Here is a 17,025-nt window from a genome sequence, read left to right as displayed (position 1 = left end):
ATGACGATCTTGGCGAAAAGTATTGCTGTCCAAGCAGCCGGATTTAGAATTCCCCTCAAGAATGGGAAGAGTGGGAAACAAACAAACAAACAAACAAAAAAAAACCACGCTAATTTTCAACTTATTATAAATATTCTTGTAAGTTAGTTTTATTAATGACACTGTGTTTCGGGATCATAAACATGTGGTGCCACCCCTGCCCCAAACGTCAAACTCCGCCTATGCATAAAATCACTATCAAATGTGATCTGATGTTTGTCAAAACCACACAGATGAAAAAACATTGTCTGCTTTAACTAAAACCACCCAAACATTTATAGGTATTTATATTTTAATGAAAATAGTATGCAAACAATAACAGAAGGGGGAAAAATAAGTAAGTGAACCCTCTGCCTAAGGAGACTTAAAGAGCAATTGAAACCACTTTTTACTAAACATTTTAAGTGAGGTGTTTGCCCAAGCACTGATGAGTGGTTTAAAGCTGCCCTGCCTACCATAAAACACACACCGGGTATATCATTATGACAAGCATTGTCTTATGTGCATCACGGCTCGGTCAAAAGAGCTGTCTGAAGACCTGCGATCAAGGATTGTTGATTTGTATAAAGCCTGGAAAGGATACAAAATCCTCTCTAAAAATCTGGATGTCCATCAATCGACAGTCAGAGAAGTTGTCTACATATGGAGAGAGTTTGGCACTGTTGCTTCTCTCCCAAGGAGTGGCCGTCCACCAAAGATGACTCCAAGAGTTCAGTGCAGGATACTCAGAGAGGGAAAAAAGAACCCTACAGAAATTACTGGCACAGTCCAATATCTCTGTGCACACATCAACTATATGTAAAACAATGGCCAAGAATGGTGTTCATGGGAGTACTCCACGGAGGAAGCCACTGCTGTCTACAAAAAACATTGTTGCTCGTTTAATGTTCCCAAAAAGGCACTTGGGCACTCCACAGAAGGTTTGGCAAAATATTTTGTGGACTGATGAAACCGAAGTTGAATTGTGACACACGTCACGTGTGGAGGAAAAATGGAACAGCTCACCAACATCAACATCTCATCCCCACTGTGAAGCATGGTGAAGGAAGCATCATGTTTTGAGGCTGTTTTGCTACCTCAGGGCCTGGACAACTTCATATCATTAATGGAGGAATGAATTTAAAAGTTTATCAGGATGTTTTGCAGGAAAACCTGAGGCTGTCTGTTAGACAGTTGAAGCTAAAAAGAGGATGGATGCTGCAGCAAGACAATTATCCTGTTAGGTTTTGTTTGGGTTCCCTCCTAGTGTGTCCCTGCGATTGCCCGTTGATTTCACCTGTTTTAACTGCTCCCAGTGTATCCTCCAATCTGCGTCCTCCTGTGTCACCCATCTATTCCTTGTTGTCTCGTTACCCCTTGTCTGCGTAAGCTCCCAGTTTCTTTTCACTCCTTGTTGCGTCATTGTCAATGTCAATGTGCATGTCCATGTTCATGTCAGTGTTTTTCCCCCTGTCCCTCGTTCTGCTTTGAAAGGCAGTTAATTTGTTAGCCTGATTTTAGTTTGTTAAGAGTTTTTGGATTCCCCGGTCGTTTTGTTGGTACTTTGAGAGAGCACATCACCCCTGTGCTCCAGGCCCTTCACTGGATTCCAGTCGAGTTTAGAATAAAGATTAAAATCCTCCTTCTTACATTTAAGACCATTAACGGATTGGGGCCATCTTATCTCACCGATGTTCTGGTTCCATACCGCCCCAAGAGAACACTCCGTTCTCAGAATGCAGGTCTACTGGTAGTTCCCAGGGTTTCTAAAAGTACAGTCGGAGCTAGAGCCTTTAGCCACCAAGCTCCTGTTTTATGGAATCAGCTTCCAGCTAGTATTAAAGAAGCCAAGACAGTCTGTACATTTAAGATTAGACTAAAAACGTTCCTATTCGACAAAGCTTATGGTCAGGCAAGTTGAAATCTGACTAGACTCCCAGTTCAGTCTAAGCTGCACTAGAAGCTATAATGCTGGGAGAAGTACAGCCACTGAGTCCTATCTCCTTTTTCTTACTCTACCTACGTCTTGTCTTACTTTATTTCTATTTTCTAATTTTAATATCTAGTTGACTAGTCTCTTCATCACTTGTCACCCGGTGTCCCCTCCCCCCCCTCCCCTCTGGGGAGGGGCTATTTTTCAGCTGCAGCCTCCTGACTATCCGGACCACTGGCCGGATGGACATCCACGTTGTCCCCCCGTCTCATCTGGCTAGATGGACCTCTCCTTGTTCCCTTACTCTATTGCATCTTTACAAACTGTAACTCCGTCTGCTAATTCCCATTAGCAGTCCTGGTGCATCCTGTCTATCCGTCCTGGGAGTGGATCTCTCCTGACTGTGGTACACTCCAAGGTTTCTCATTTCTCCCAAAGAGTTTTGGAGTTTTTACTTGCCGACATGGATGGTCAAAGCATGGGGGATGCCCAAGACTTGACCTTTATTTATTTCATCTCTATTTACACTCACCGGCCACTTTATTAGGTACACCTGCCCAACTGCTCGTTAACACTTAATTTCTAATCAGCCAATCACCTGGCGGCAACTCAGTGAATTTAGGCATGAAGACATGGTTTAAGACAATCTCCTGCAGTTCAAACCAGCATCAATATGGAGAAGAAAGGCTATTTGAGTGACTTTGAAAGTGGCATGGTCGTTGGTGCCAGAAGGGCTGGTCTGAGTATTTCAGAAACTGCTGATCTACTGGGATTTTCACGCACAACCATCTCTAGGGTTTACAGAGAATGGTCCGAAAAAGAAAAAATATCTAGTGAGCGGCAGTTCTGTGGGCGGAAATGCCTTATTGATGCCAGAGGTCAGAGGAGAATGGCCAGACTGGTTCCAGCTGATAGAAAGGCAACAGTGACTCAAATAACCACCCGTTACAACCGAGGTAGGCAGAAGAGCATCTCTGAACGCACAGTGCGTCGAACTTTGAGGCAGATGGGCTACAGCAGCAGAAGACCGTGCCGGGTGCCACTCCTTTCAGCTAAGAACAAGAAAGTGAGGCTATAATTTGCACAAGCTCATCGAAATTGGACAATAAAAGATTGGAAAAACGTTGCCTGGTCTGATGAGTTTCGATTTCTGCTGCGACATTCGGATGGTAGGGTCAGAATTTGGCGTCAACAGCATGAAAGCATGGATCCATCCTGCCTTGTATCAACGGTTCAGGCTGGTGGTGGTGTAATGGTGTGGGGAATATTTTCTTGGCACTCTTTGGGCCCCTTGGTACCAATTGAGCATCGTTGGAACGCCACAGCCTAAATGAGTATTGTTGCTGACCATGTCCATCCCTTTATGACCACAATGTACCCAACTTCTGACTTCTACCTAATAAAGTGGCCGGTGAGTGTATTTCATCTTCTGTTTCTGACTGTGTATCATATTGCCTCTGCAAAGCCCTTTGAGACAACCTTGTTGTGATATAGGGCTATACAAATAAAACTGAATTGAACTTTGTTTTTTGGTCGCTTTCCTTAAATAATTTTTGCACCGTTCATCTGCCTCGCCTCCCTTTCCCTGGATTTGGGTCCACCTGCATGCCCGCCCTTCCTGACAAATCCAAAACACAGAAGTAAATCAACTTCAGAATGGTTTCAGAAGAACAAAATACATGTTCTGGAACGGCCAAGTCAAAGTCCAGACTTGAACCCCATTGAGATGCTGTGGTATGACCTAAAGACAGCGATTCATGCCAGACATCCCAGGAATCTGACTGAACTACAGCAGTTCTGTAGAGAAGAATGGGCCAAGATTAGTCCTGATCGATGTGCCAGACTGATCTGCATCTACAGGAAGTGGCTGGTTGAAGATATTGCTGCCAAAGGGGGGGCCACAAAATATTAAATGTGATGGTTCACTTACTTACTCATTGTTTGCCTACTATCCTCATTAAAATATGAAAACCTATCAGTGTTTGGGTGGTTTTAGTTAAAGCAGACACTGTTCTTTTATCTTTGTGATTTTGACAAAGATCAAATTACATTTGATGGTGATTTTATGCAGAAATGTGAGAAATTCCAAAAGGTTCAGATACTTTTTCACACTGCTGTATGTCAGATCTGGCCTCTGAGCCTTGAGTTAGGTACTTTTTCGCGAAAAGTTGACATCTACAGTGTCCTTTTTAAAGTTCAGTTCCTTAGCTTGTGCAGGTGTAACTTGTTTCCAAAATTGCAGAATTGAAACGAAAAAAGTGAAATTAGGATGAAGCCGTAGTGTTATTGAAGGAAGTTAAAAAACAAATGCTTGCAAACCTAACCCGAGGCCATTTTAAGCTTTTGCGACTCTGGCTATAATTCAGTGAGAGGGGTAGAGAGTGATTGTCCATGCATGTGGGTGTCCGGTTCACACAAGGGAAAGTCAACACAACAAAAACTGATCTAACACTCTACAAGTTCCACCCTGCAACCGACACACATAATCTTCATATTTGCAGTTTTGCACACACAGAGCCCACCTTGACAAAGAGCTCGATGTCTGGGTCCTTATCTTCCTCTGCTGCAATATCTGTCATAGTCACACATACACACACAAAAATTGCTGCTTGTGCGTCTCCGCTACACAAGTGTGTATTTATGATTGCAAATTCTACTCCGGGTCCATGAGGTGAAAGTTGTTTGGCGCAATAGCAGCTCCAGCACTGTCAACTGAGGAGGGATGTGTGTGTGTGTGCGTGTGGGGTGCATGTGTGTGTGTATGGACTCGGCAATGGGGCATAACGTATCAGTTAAAAATAACCCCCTGGTTGGGCCAGCTGAAACTGAAACATAGTTAACCATTTCATGCACGAATTACCGTATTGGCCCGGATATAAGACGGCCCTGATTATAAGACGACCCCCTTTTTCAAGACTCAAGTTTGAACAAAGACGTTTTGAACAACCAAATTAATTTTTGTACAGAAAATAATTACAGTACATCTGCAACAAATTATTATAACAATATATTTAAGAGAAAAAGCATGTTATTTTGCCTCATTCAAATCTTAATATCTGAACATTTAAATATGTAAACTAAAGTGAAATCACATTTGAATTTTGAAATGTAAATAAACCAATCTATTGTGATAAAACAACAAAATTGCAATAATTGCATCAACCATCAAAGTGAAGTCTAACTGTAACTGTAGTCTTGAAACAAATCTGAATATGGAAAAACATTGCAATAAAAGAATGCAAACTGGTTAAACTTGAGAGTAGCTGAGATCTGTCATGACAGAACATCGCTTCAATGAGATCTGGCGCCATCTAGCATCGTGAATGGGTATAATGTCTAGACCGCGAATATAAGACGATCCCTACTTTTTCAGTCTTATTTCAATGCAAAAGACACCGTCTTTTTACCGTCTTTTATCTATCTATCTATCTATCTATCTATCTATCTATCTATCTATCTATCTATCTATCTATCTATCTATCTATCTATCTATCTATCTATATATTAGGGCTGTAAAATTATCGCGTTAACGGGCGTTAATTAATTTTTTAAATTAATCACGTTAAAATATTTGACGCAATTAACGCAGATGGCCCGCTCAGACAGATTTAAATGACAGTGCAGTGAAACGCTCACTTGTTGTGTCTATGGAGTTTTGCCGCCCTCTGCTGGCGCTTGGGTGTGACTGATTTTATAGGCTTCAGCTCCCATGAATATTGTGTTAGTAATTATTGACATCAACAATGGCGGGCTCCTAGTTTATTTTTTGATTGAAAATTTTACAAAATTTATTAAAACGAAAACATTAAGAGGGGTTTTAATATAAAATTTCTATAACTTGTACTAACATTTTTTTTTTTTTAAGAACTACGAGTCTTTCTATCCATGGATCGCTTTAACAGAATGTTAATAATGTTAATGCCATCTTGTTGATTTATTGTTATAATAAACAAATACAGTCCTTATGTACTGTATGTTGAATGTATATATCCATCTTGTGCCTTATCTTTCCATTCCAACAATAATTTACAGAAAAATATGGCATATTTTATAGATGGTTTGAATTGCGATTAATTGTGATTATGATTAATTAATTTTTAAGCTGTAATTAACTCGATTAAAAATTTTAATCGTTTGACAGCCCTAATATATATGTGTATATATATATATATATGTGTGTGTGTGTGCGTGTGTGTATAGTATATACATACTGTGTGTATATATATATATATATATATAATATATATATATATATATATATATATTTAATTTTTCTCACTTTTCTAAGGGGAAGAAAAATTTTGAACAGGAGGGGTTCAAAATTTTTCTGTCCCTCAGAAAATTGAGATTTTAAGCTTTCCAATGATGAATCACACGTTAATATCGGACAATTTATACAATGTATACAATAATAATTGCTATTAAATTTTTCAAATGACCAAAAATAGTCACTTGCTCAATAAAGGGTTAAAGGCCATAAGTATCAAATTTTCAATAGCTGTCCACTGTAGTTACCACAGTCTCTGAAAGGGCAAAAGGAAGCCTGATCAGACCTCCCAATGGTTTACTCACCCATCAGCATTGCTACACAATACTGAGACCTGTGCACCTTTTACAACGTTTAGTCCTACTGACACTAAAAATACGGCAAATCAGCTGGACTCTTGTGAAATCCACCCTCCCATTATATTGCTTTAATTTACAAATCAGGAGTCTTCAAAGTGTCAGATTTTATAAACCATTTATACGCTAGTACATTTCAACTTTAATGTGACGATGGCTGATGCTACATGAACTAATGAGTGATTACAAGGGTCTTACGGCTGCTCGATGAGAACTCGACTATCAAGCAGTCTGAACATTCTCGCCACTTCAAGTTATATTTGGACTCAAAGCTGTTTGCTATGATGAGAAACACGTGCACTGCCACTGGTTGAAACGTCTGTCTGGTACAAGATTAGCTAAAAGACGATGGGACAATGTCGACCCCCACACACACACACAGATAAACATGTACTTATTCATTGCCATTTACAGTGATAGACATCTAATCTATTTGAATGGCTATAATGAGTAATCATGTTTCACTGCCAATGACAGAGATAGACGTTCAATCCAATTATTCTACATATTGGATTTGACTTTATTTTTGCTTGAGATGCCTACAGTGGTTCTACCAATTTCACCAATTAACATCACAACAATAATCACGACTCCATTATACTAGTCAGACCTAACAATATACACTGTAAAAAATTTCAGTGTAAAATAACGGTAAAGAGCTGGCAGCAGGGTTGCCATTTATATACTGTTCTTCTACGGTCTTGGTAATGTAAAAATGTTTCACAGTAATAGTCCGTAATCCAGAAAAACTGTTGATTCCTGTATTTATAGAAAATACAATAAAAGTCCGTCAGCAGGATTGCCATTACCAGACTGTTATTTTACAGTCTTGGTATTGTAAAAATGTTTCACAGTAATAGTCCGTAATCTACAAAAACTGTTGATTCCTGTATTTATAGAGAACACAGTAAAAGTCCGTCAGCAGGATTGCCATTACCAGACTGCTATTTTAGTCTTGGTAATGTAAAAATATTTAATAGTCTGTAATCCAGGAAAAACTGTATATTCCTGTATCACCAGAATTCACAGTAAAGAGCAGGCAACTGAGGAACTGCAGTATGCTGCATTTTTAACGATATACTGTGTTTTAACAGTATTATTTGGGAAAATGACTTTACAGTCCATGAATGCATATATTTCCGTCTAGTACAGAAAAAAATGCGGATGTCAGGTTTGAAACAGAACAGGTTTTATTTCATCGTGTTGGCAGGCGGTGAAAACGGACAGGAACTAGAGAGATGGTGCAGTCGGGTCGTGTAGGTCAGGCTGGAGATCTGGCGTAATCGGGTCAAGAAGGACAGGCTGGGTCAGAAGTGGTGATCGGTCAAGGACAAACGACGAGCAGGAGTGTGCTGAATCGTTGACGAACTGATACCAACTTTAGGAGGCCGTGCCTTTCTTTTTTCTTTTATTTGAGCAATGTGGAAACCTTTCTCCATTAGGTGAAAACCTTCAATAAACAATACAAAAAGAAAATGTCAACAGTCTAAATTCAACATTAACATTGAATCTCTTGCACTTAAACTACAACTATTTTAGAACAGTCAATTAACTCTAAATTGCACACAGTCAATAACTAATTTCAAATTACAGTGTTCAAATCTCTCATTTTTTAATATTTAAACTTTTATACCATAAAAGGACAAATTCATTACATTGTTTTAATTAACACAACAACAAAAAGTGAAAGCTAGAATACATTAAATGTCAATGTCAATATTAAAACAGTGTCTCAAATCCCAAATTACCCCTAAAATATATACTACAATTGTCCAAACATTTCCACCGGTGAGTCAAGCAATGTGGTAATGGCCGCTGCTGGCACATTTCATCTTTTAATTCTGCTGCTTACCGGCTGCCTCTCTGGTTATCTTTTGCCAACGTCTCCAGCTGCACAGGACTGCAATAGCCAAACCAGGGTGCCATCTTCCTTTCCTGCTTTTATAGCTCTGGGTTGCTTATGGGTTGATTGGCCAATCTCTTCCAGCTGTGAATCGTTTCCATAGTGCTTGCATGCCGGGGATTTTCCAGTTCACACCCTGTGGCCTATACTACGAAGCCGGTTTTCTGGCTTAGCAGGGTAACTTCGAGAGTAACTTTATCACGTGCGACGTAAGTTCGCGGCTATGCGAGACTACGAAAGGTGGATATGTTGGAACCGAGAAGTGTTGCCATGGCAACACACGCCACACGCCAAACCTGGTCGTGTCAGAGTTAGATCTTGCTTAACATCAGGATTCCAATTAACCACGCTCTATTTAAACGGCACTCCTCCGCGGACGTGTCCTCCTGACAATGGCAGCGTACTTGGAAGACCCATACGACATTGGCGCGCGGATTGTGAGGGGCTCTCTCCGGAGGGCACGGGTATTTCGGGACCGCCAGAATCCACTGGCGTACCCGGAAGATGTTCTCCATGAAAGATATAGATTTTCAGCTGAGGGAATTCTTTACCTATGCCAACTGATCTTGGCAGACGTCACTAATGTAACCCGCCGAGTCAGGCCCTCACAACCGCGCAGATTGTGTGTGCCTGTCCGTGCGCTCTTTCGCCAGGGACAATATATGTATTCCATCGGTGATGCTGAATATCTGCGTAAGAACACTGTATGCCGTGCGATTCGGAGTGGGGTATGGAAACGCTTCAAATTGATGCATTTATAATAATCATAGAAATATGTAGACTATTTAAACATTGAGATAACTTGCGTTTTTTTCTGCCAACTCGAGGAGATTAAATTAAATGTCAAATCCACTGATAGGACAGACGCACAAATATAAAAGATTTAAATGTTTATTGAATATGTATCTTACAGTCTTGTTTAACTGTGAAAAATCGTTACAAAAGACGGGCTTTTATTTACGCAACAACGCATGACATCCCCGCATTTCCTTCTTCTCCTGAGTCCTCACAAATATAACATAATTTTTTTTTTTTGGGGGGGTTGTCGGGCTCGGGCCCGCAAATCAAGTTTATTGATCGGACTCGGGTCGGGCTGGATTTTTTAGGTCCAAACTAAAAAAAGAACATACGTATTCGTACAGTCAAGGGGACTAAACATACAATCATCCTGTTTCGTGTGGTGATGCGTGACAATTATTTCTTACTGTTAATGTACCAAATCTTATTTTATTGTCCTGACAGCAGGCTTTATTTCTTTTCATGGACATAAATAAACTGGCATATTGACGCATTCACAAATCACACGATCTGTAAATTCGCTGTCAACAGACCCGTTGCGCTCTACTCGCCGAAGCGGTGTTGGATTTCGCGGTGAGGGTGGATTTTAATTCCTCATAATTCCGCATGATCATCGCGCATTCCTCCTCCGTGAAGTAAGGTGCCCGTGCCATCGTCATAAGTAGTGTTTGACTCTGGTCACCGCCCCCTTTTATGTGAACGCGCAGTAACTCTGACTGGGTTGACACAGGTTCGACTAATCAACCTCATAATCAGCGCCGTAGCACCGATTGACCACAAACTAGACAACCAGGTTTTGTCAACTCCGGTTACCCGATGGTAAACTGGATTACTTCTGGGGAGGTTGAACTCGGTTCGTAGTATAGGCCACTGGTTGTCTGCTCAATGCTTTTTTGTTGATGTTTATCAGGGTTTGACTTTACAATGGTTGAAAAATAATTGTCCATGTTGTTCTTCAATATGAAGAAGTAAGAGTTTGTAAAAAAAAAAATTGAAGCAAAAAAGCACCTGTCTAATTTACTCCAAATGTAAACATTGGTCACATGTGTGACGTGGGGACATAGTTTGTCGCAGGCAGAGACGTTTCCACAGTAATTCACCGCCATACCACTAGATTGGTGTGGCTTTGTCTTTGTACGGTTTTGGGGGACTCTTGTCGAATTCTTTTAATTTTCCACCAGTCATTGACAGCAATGGCAATGGAGATGAAACGTGTGCATTTGCAGCTGCAGCTAATTAATATTAAACAACAAATGTTGTCAATACAAATGTTGACGCGTAGGCGACACAGAAGTCGTTTGCGAATGTTTGAAAATGGTGTTGTTGTTGTTGTTGTGCTAAACCGGAAACAATGTTCTGAGCGGACCAATCAGTCCTTCGACGTTCACGTCACGTGCGTTGATGTGATGTGTAGTCAGGACTTTTTAGAGGTGCACATTAGGTTATGGCGTAGGGTCGTAATCGGGTCTGCGTTAATGGCGTAGGTCTGCCGTCACCGCTATGCAGAAGCATAAATCAGCCTTTATAGTGATGGAATGCTACAATTTTTGGAGAAGGGCCAGTTTAGATCAGAGTGGGGATACAACAGGAAACATAACATATGAGTAGAATAGAATGGAGGCGACGTCAAATAATATAATAATATAGCGTATAGGCCAACCAAACATCCAGTCTGGTGTTTGCGTCGATGTGATTGTGCTGTAGTCTGAGGCTCAACACCCATACATCATCCGGTACAGCTAACGCTAATGCATTTAGCTAACATTTGCAACATCAAAATTTAAAACTACTAACAATCAAAACATAAACATTATACATTTATCAAATAAATATTAATATAAATAGAGAAATAATTAAAAATAAATTGTATCGTGTTGTAACTCCACTGTTGGATACATATGAGACACTTTTATTTATTTCCCCCAAAAATTCTCTCAGCTGCATCTTTTGCAAAACAATAGAAAACTGCCCTCTACTGGCACTCCAGAGGAATTAACATCAATATTATATATCGCTATCCAGCATTCTCAGAACTTTAGTATAAACATTTTTAGGTAATATGAGTAAGACTTAATTAACTTACCGTTTATAAATTGGTACACATAAATCCCAAAATAAGTTGAACAACAAGCAATGAAGAGCAGCAAATGTCATCTAAAGTCATTTTCTGAAGAGTCTCCAACATCCAAATTGTGGGTAAATAAGTCCTCCGGGATTTGATGGCAAATTATTTGCGGTGTCTAGTTATTTTAATTTAAATTGGAAAAAAACATAGTCTATATTGCCACAATGCTCCAAATTTCCAGTCAAAACTCAGTTTCCAAAAAATACGGTAGTGTCATGTAATTGAAACATTAACATACCGTTTACAGCATTTGTCTTGTTTCTTTAATGTTGGTAACCCACAATGCATTGCTAACTACCCACAATGCATTGCTAACTACGGTAATAGACTGTTTAACATAAAAACGGTATTTTAGTGTTCAAAATTGGCCGTAAATTTACAGCAATTTTTTACAGTGTAGTCAAATGACCACACACAAGCTTGCAGTCGAAAGTCCTATAATCACACCTTGCCTGGTATACCAGACTCACTGCTGTTCCAGCGATTGAGTCTGGCGACCGTCCGGCGGATCCAGAGGCGTAGCAAGGGGTCCCCGGGGGCCCCAGGCAACAAGCAACATGGGGCCCTTCTGAGTCACGTGACTCACATAAATACTTGCGCAGTATAAAAAAACACAAATGTGGGGGGGGCGAGTGCGTGCACGTGCGGTCATCTTGGCCGTAAAAGTGGCGAACACTAAGCACTTTACACTGACTCATATGGATGTACTTACATTCGTTCATGGACGCACACATTTTAACAGGTGGCCGTCCTCTGCTCGAAATGCACACCTTACGCCTATTCTCGCTCCCAGAATACGCAGCGCTTGTGATGTAGGACAATAACAGGACTGGTTGCTATGGTAACGTACGCATACCCAAGGAACCTTGCTAAAAGGAGTATTAAAATTGCTAATAAAAATCGTTTAGGATTATTTTAGATGCATATATGTTATATTTTTCTTATAGAGTATTTGACGAGGAATACGATAGACCCATTAAGAGACTTTTTGGGAAAAATCCCCATTTCTTTAAGTAGTCACATGAATAATGAGGTGTCCTGTGAAAATCAACATTAAACAATTCAGCAAAAACTTTCCAGAGAGTTCTTGGTGACTCACTCTTTAAAAATATCATGTGGTATTAATAGCTGATTGGACTTTCTTAAACATGTATAATCTACGTGACATGGTTAGTGCTGATTAGGGTTGATAACATAATCGTTAGATAATCTGCCAAATGATTCCATGGTATAGAAACACCCCCTACACTTGTTGCTGTGACACTGCAGTAAAGTTGCGTGTGCTAAATCTGTTGGCCCTCTGGGGGCCCCTGCTGGCTGGGGGCCCTAGGCAATTGCCTGGTTTGCCTAATGGGACGCGACGCCTCTGGGCGGATCAAATTCCCAGGGCGGAGGGCAGAGTAATATAACAACATCATCATCGTATTGATGACATGCTGAGAAAAAAAAAATATATGGCATATGGCGGAAAACATGGACAAGACTGAAAAAGCAGTTTCTGCTCTTGCAACCCTCTTTAAAATAAACTGCTGTATTTTAAGCCAAAAGAATTGTTGTGTTTGAAAGAACAATATGTCTACATGGTGCCAAGCAGAATCATGGCACATTAAGCCCCCGAACTATTTTTATTTGTCCGTTTTACCCTCAAAACCCCCGTTTACAGATGTTGCACAACCCATCCATAAAGCGTAGGTAAATAATTATATTATTCAAAATGTCTGTCATTTTTAGCTTAGAATCATTAATTGATGTCTAATATTTTGTTTTTTAAAAAAAAGACAAAAATTGTTCACTCGCTTATTTTAAACTTTTAAACAAATACCATCACAATGAAAAAAATGGTGTCTATAAAAAAGTCACAGATATCAACCTCATAACTATCGTTTATTTGTATTTTTTTTTGTTACTGTCGCACTCTTAGCGCTATTTTAGATGGTAAATGATTGATCCAAACAAAGAAAAAAAAAAAAAAAAAAAAACGTTTAAAAGGGTAAATATATGAAAAAAAAAAAATCTCGACCACTGCTTGATGTCTGCGATTTCTGCATCGTGATGCCTGTTATATTAACATGTTTCACTTGTAAAATCCCCAAAAAATCCAAATGTGGCTATTCACAGCTGTGTCTTGACACTCGGTGATACATGCTACATGGAGTTTTTGGATCGAAACAAGGTAAGTACGCGATAATATCTCGTTAAAGTCATGGTGTCTGTAATTCTGCTCTCGCGTGCTCTCACCTCCAGATAGGGTTTTGCTGTTAATTTTTTTTTTTTTTTTTTTTAAATGCCCTCCTGTTCAAAATTTTTCTCAAAAGCTTTCCAATGATGTATCATATTGCACAAGTTTGAAATTTGGCCAAATTTGGGGTCTCAGAGCGGAACTTCAAGTCACCTGAGTGTTTTCCGCCATATACAGTGGGGAGAACAAGTATTTGATACACAGTCAATGGGAAAACCCATTGGCAGTGCATCAAATACTTGTTCTCCCCACTGTACAATTGTTAAAAAAAATAAAATAAAAAAAAAAACAGACATTGTAAGCAGTCACTCACAATATTACTCATTACTTGAGTAATCTTTTGACTGAATACTTTTTTAAAATTGTACTTGACAATTTTTTTTGGAGAAGTACTTTAATTTTTACTTGAGTAATTTCGTTTCGAAGTAACGCTATTCTTAATTGAGTAAAAAATTGGCTTCAAACCTCTGACTATAATTGACCTAAAGTGTATCACAAAAGTGAGTACACCCCTCGCATTTTTGCAGATATTTAAGTATATCTTTTCATGGGACAACACTGACAAAATGACACTTTGACACAATGAAAAGTAGTCTGTGTGCAGCTTATATAATAGAGTTAATTTATTTCCCCCTCAGAATAACTCAAAATATAGCCATTAATATCTAAACCCCTGGCAACAAAAGTGAGTACACCCCTTAGAAACTACATCCCTAAATGTCCAAATTGAGTACTGCTTGTCATTTTCCCTCCAAAATGTCATGTGACTCATTACAGGAGTACTGTCAGCATTGCTGCAGAGATTGAAGAGGTGGGAGGTCAGCCTGTTAGCTGTCACCTGTCAGCCTGGAACTACTCATGGTCTACATCAGACATGTCCAAAGTCCGGCCCGGGGACCAAATCCGGCCGGTGGTCAGATTTAATCCTCTGTCAAAAAAATCAGTAACGTCTGGCCCGCACACAAACTTAATCAATTGGTCAGCAGTACTGTTACCAGCAAATGAAGGAGCGTACACACTAAGTGCTGCTCCTCATTTACCCACTAAAAGGCAGCAGCACTCTAAGCAACATTACCCCGTGTGACCCTTTACTTTCAATTTTCTAAAGTGGCGACAACCACAAAAAAGTTGACTGCGACGGCCGACACTTCAAGGATAGGTGAAAATTGGATTACTTCTTCACTAAAACACGCAACTGTGTGTGCCTCATTTGCAAAGAGACACTCGCTGTTTTTAAAGAGTTCGATATGAGGCGATATTACCAAACATGACACGCTGACATGTACGACAAGATTATAGGGAAGATAAGTAGCGAGATATTGAAGCAACCTGAAGCTAGCATAATTTCACAGCAGCAGTATTTCGCAAGAGCCCGAGAGTCGAAAGCGAACGCCACAGAGGCTAGTTGAGAGATTATTTAAATTAATAATTTAAAAAAATATTAAAGCAAATGTGACACACAGAATGGCTTACTAAAATTTGCTTAAATATATTGTCTACGTAAAGGACGTCAGCGAAGGTCGGCCCCCCACATTTTTACTACACCAAATCTGGCCCCCTTTGTTTGGACACCCCTGGCCTACATCAACCACGTGACCACCCGCGGCGAGATCAAAGCCTGTCGTAACCCTCATTACATGGCCCTGATCCCAGCTGGATGCTCTCATCTCTTCTTCTCTGCATTATACGTACACACTCCTACAGCACCACTCACTGGCCTAACGGGTATTGTCACAACATAAACATTGCATGTGTCTGTAAACACAACAGAATGGGTTTTACAACGAAGGAAACCTTATTATTTTGCCTCCTCTACATCAAATTATAATCAATAGAAGAATTCATACTAATGCTTCGTTGTAGCTCCCAGCTAAGGTACATGTATGTCAAAAGAATGTTTTCTCCGTGAGCTTTTGAAAAATTAACAAACAAATAAACAAAAGTGCACTCCTGTGGAAAGAAACTTCATCACATCTGAGTTCAAAGATTGATATTTATATATAGGTTAAAAAAAAGCCCTGTGTTCATATACCGTTTATATAAGACGGCCATTATTATAAGACGACCCCGTCTTTTTCAAGACTCAAGTTTGAAAAAAGACTTTCTGAACACCAAATTAATTTTTATACAGAAAATAATAACAGTACATCTGAAAAAATGATTATATATTTGAGAGAAAAAGCATGTTATTTTGCCTCATTCAAATCTTAATATCTGAACCTTTAAATATGTAAACTAAAGTGCAATCATATTTGTAAATGAATGGCTTCTGGTTTTTGAAATGTAAATAAACTAATCCATTGTGATAAAACAACAAAATTGCAATAACTGCAATAACCATCAAATTGAGGTCTAACTGTAACTATAGTCTTGAAATAAATCTAAATAAGGAAAAACATTGCAATAAAATAATGCAAACTGGTTAAACTTGAGAGTAGCTGAGATCGGTCATGACAGAACATTACTCAAGTTCAGCATTCGCTTCAATGATGTCTGGCGCTATCTAGCGTCGTGAATGGGTATAACGTCTAGACAACCCCCACTTTTCCAGTCTTATTTCAATGCAAAAAACACCATCTTATATTCGGGCCAATACGGTAATTCATAAATTTCATGTTAATTGTATGCATGATAAATAATAATAATAAATTTTAAAATCATATAAATAATAATAATAATTTTAAATTCATATAATTAAAAAAAAAATCAAGACGGTAAGACATTAATAGGAACTAATGAATTTTTAAACTATAGATTTTTTGACCCTGCCTTTTTTATTTATTTATTTTTTTTTTTTACCCTGCCTCTTGGAATTGGAATCGTTCAATTTGAAACGATGCCCAACCCTAAACCTCCTATATTTGCGTTTTTCCATTCAGCAATAGATTATACACTGAAAAAGTAATAAAAATAAAAAGTAATAAACTGATGAGAATATATGATTTTTTTTTTTTTTTTAACCTTGAAGCCTCTGGTTAAAACTTCTATAATATTTTTCCATGTTAAACTGTATATAGCTTTTCTTTCTTTCTTTCTTTCTTTCTTTCTTTCTTTCTTTCTTTCTTTCTTTCTTTCTTTCTTTCTTTCTTTCTCAACTCATTTCAGTCTGGATTTCGGCCACAACACAGCACCGAGACCGTGCTTATCAAAGTCCTAAATGATATTCGTCGGAATACCGATGCAGGCAAATGATCTGTTCTGCTACTATTGGATCTCAGCGCCGCATTTGACACGGTTGATCACAACATACTACTCAGCAGATTGGAACAGTGGGTAGGGCTTACTGACACTATTCTTCAGTGGTTCACATCCTATTTACATGATAGGGATTTCTTTGTGTCAATTGGAAACTATCAGTCAGAACGAACCAAATTCACATGTGGAGT

The 17,025-nt window shown here is 39.1% G+C and overlaps 1 protein-coding gene across 4 annotated transcripts in view; it reads right to left on the bottom strand.

Moving 5' to 3' along the window:
• Positions 1-17,025, bottom strand: part of LOC130905184 (chloride intracellular channel protein 5-like) — a 91,004-nt gene that overhangs the window by 13,108 nt on the left and 60,871 nt on the right. Inside the window, exon 1 of one of the 4 annotated variants that reach the window (XM_057818321.1) lies at positions 4,474-4,978. The exons of the other annotated variants lie outside the window; for them this stretch is intronic. Coding sequence (XP_057674304.1) covers positions 4,474-4,530 — 57 coding nt within the window. The 5' untranslated portion in view covers positions 4,531-4,978. Of the gene's footprint in view, positions 1-4,473; positions 4,979-17,025 lie in introns of those variants that run through there. 4 annotated transcript variants of the gene reach the window in all.

Source organism: Corythoichthys intestinalis, chromosome 2, assembly GCF_030265065.1.
Source record: "Corythoichthys intestinalis isolate RoL2023-P3 chromosome 2, ASM3026506v1, whole genome shotgun sequence".
NCBI classification, from domain to species: domain Eukaryota; kingdom Metazoa; phylum Chordata; class Actinopteri; order Syngnathiformes; family Syngnathidae; genus Corythoichthys; species Corythoichthys intestinalis.
Note: the sequence above shows the minus strand (reverse complement) of the source record. Positions and strands in the feature narration are given on the sequence as shown.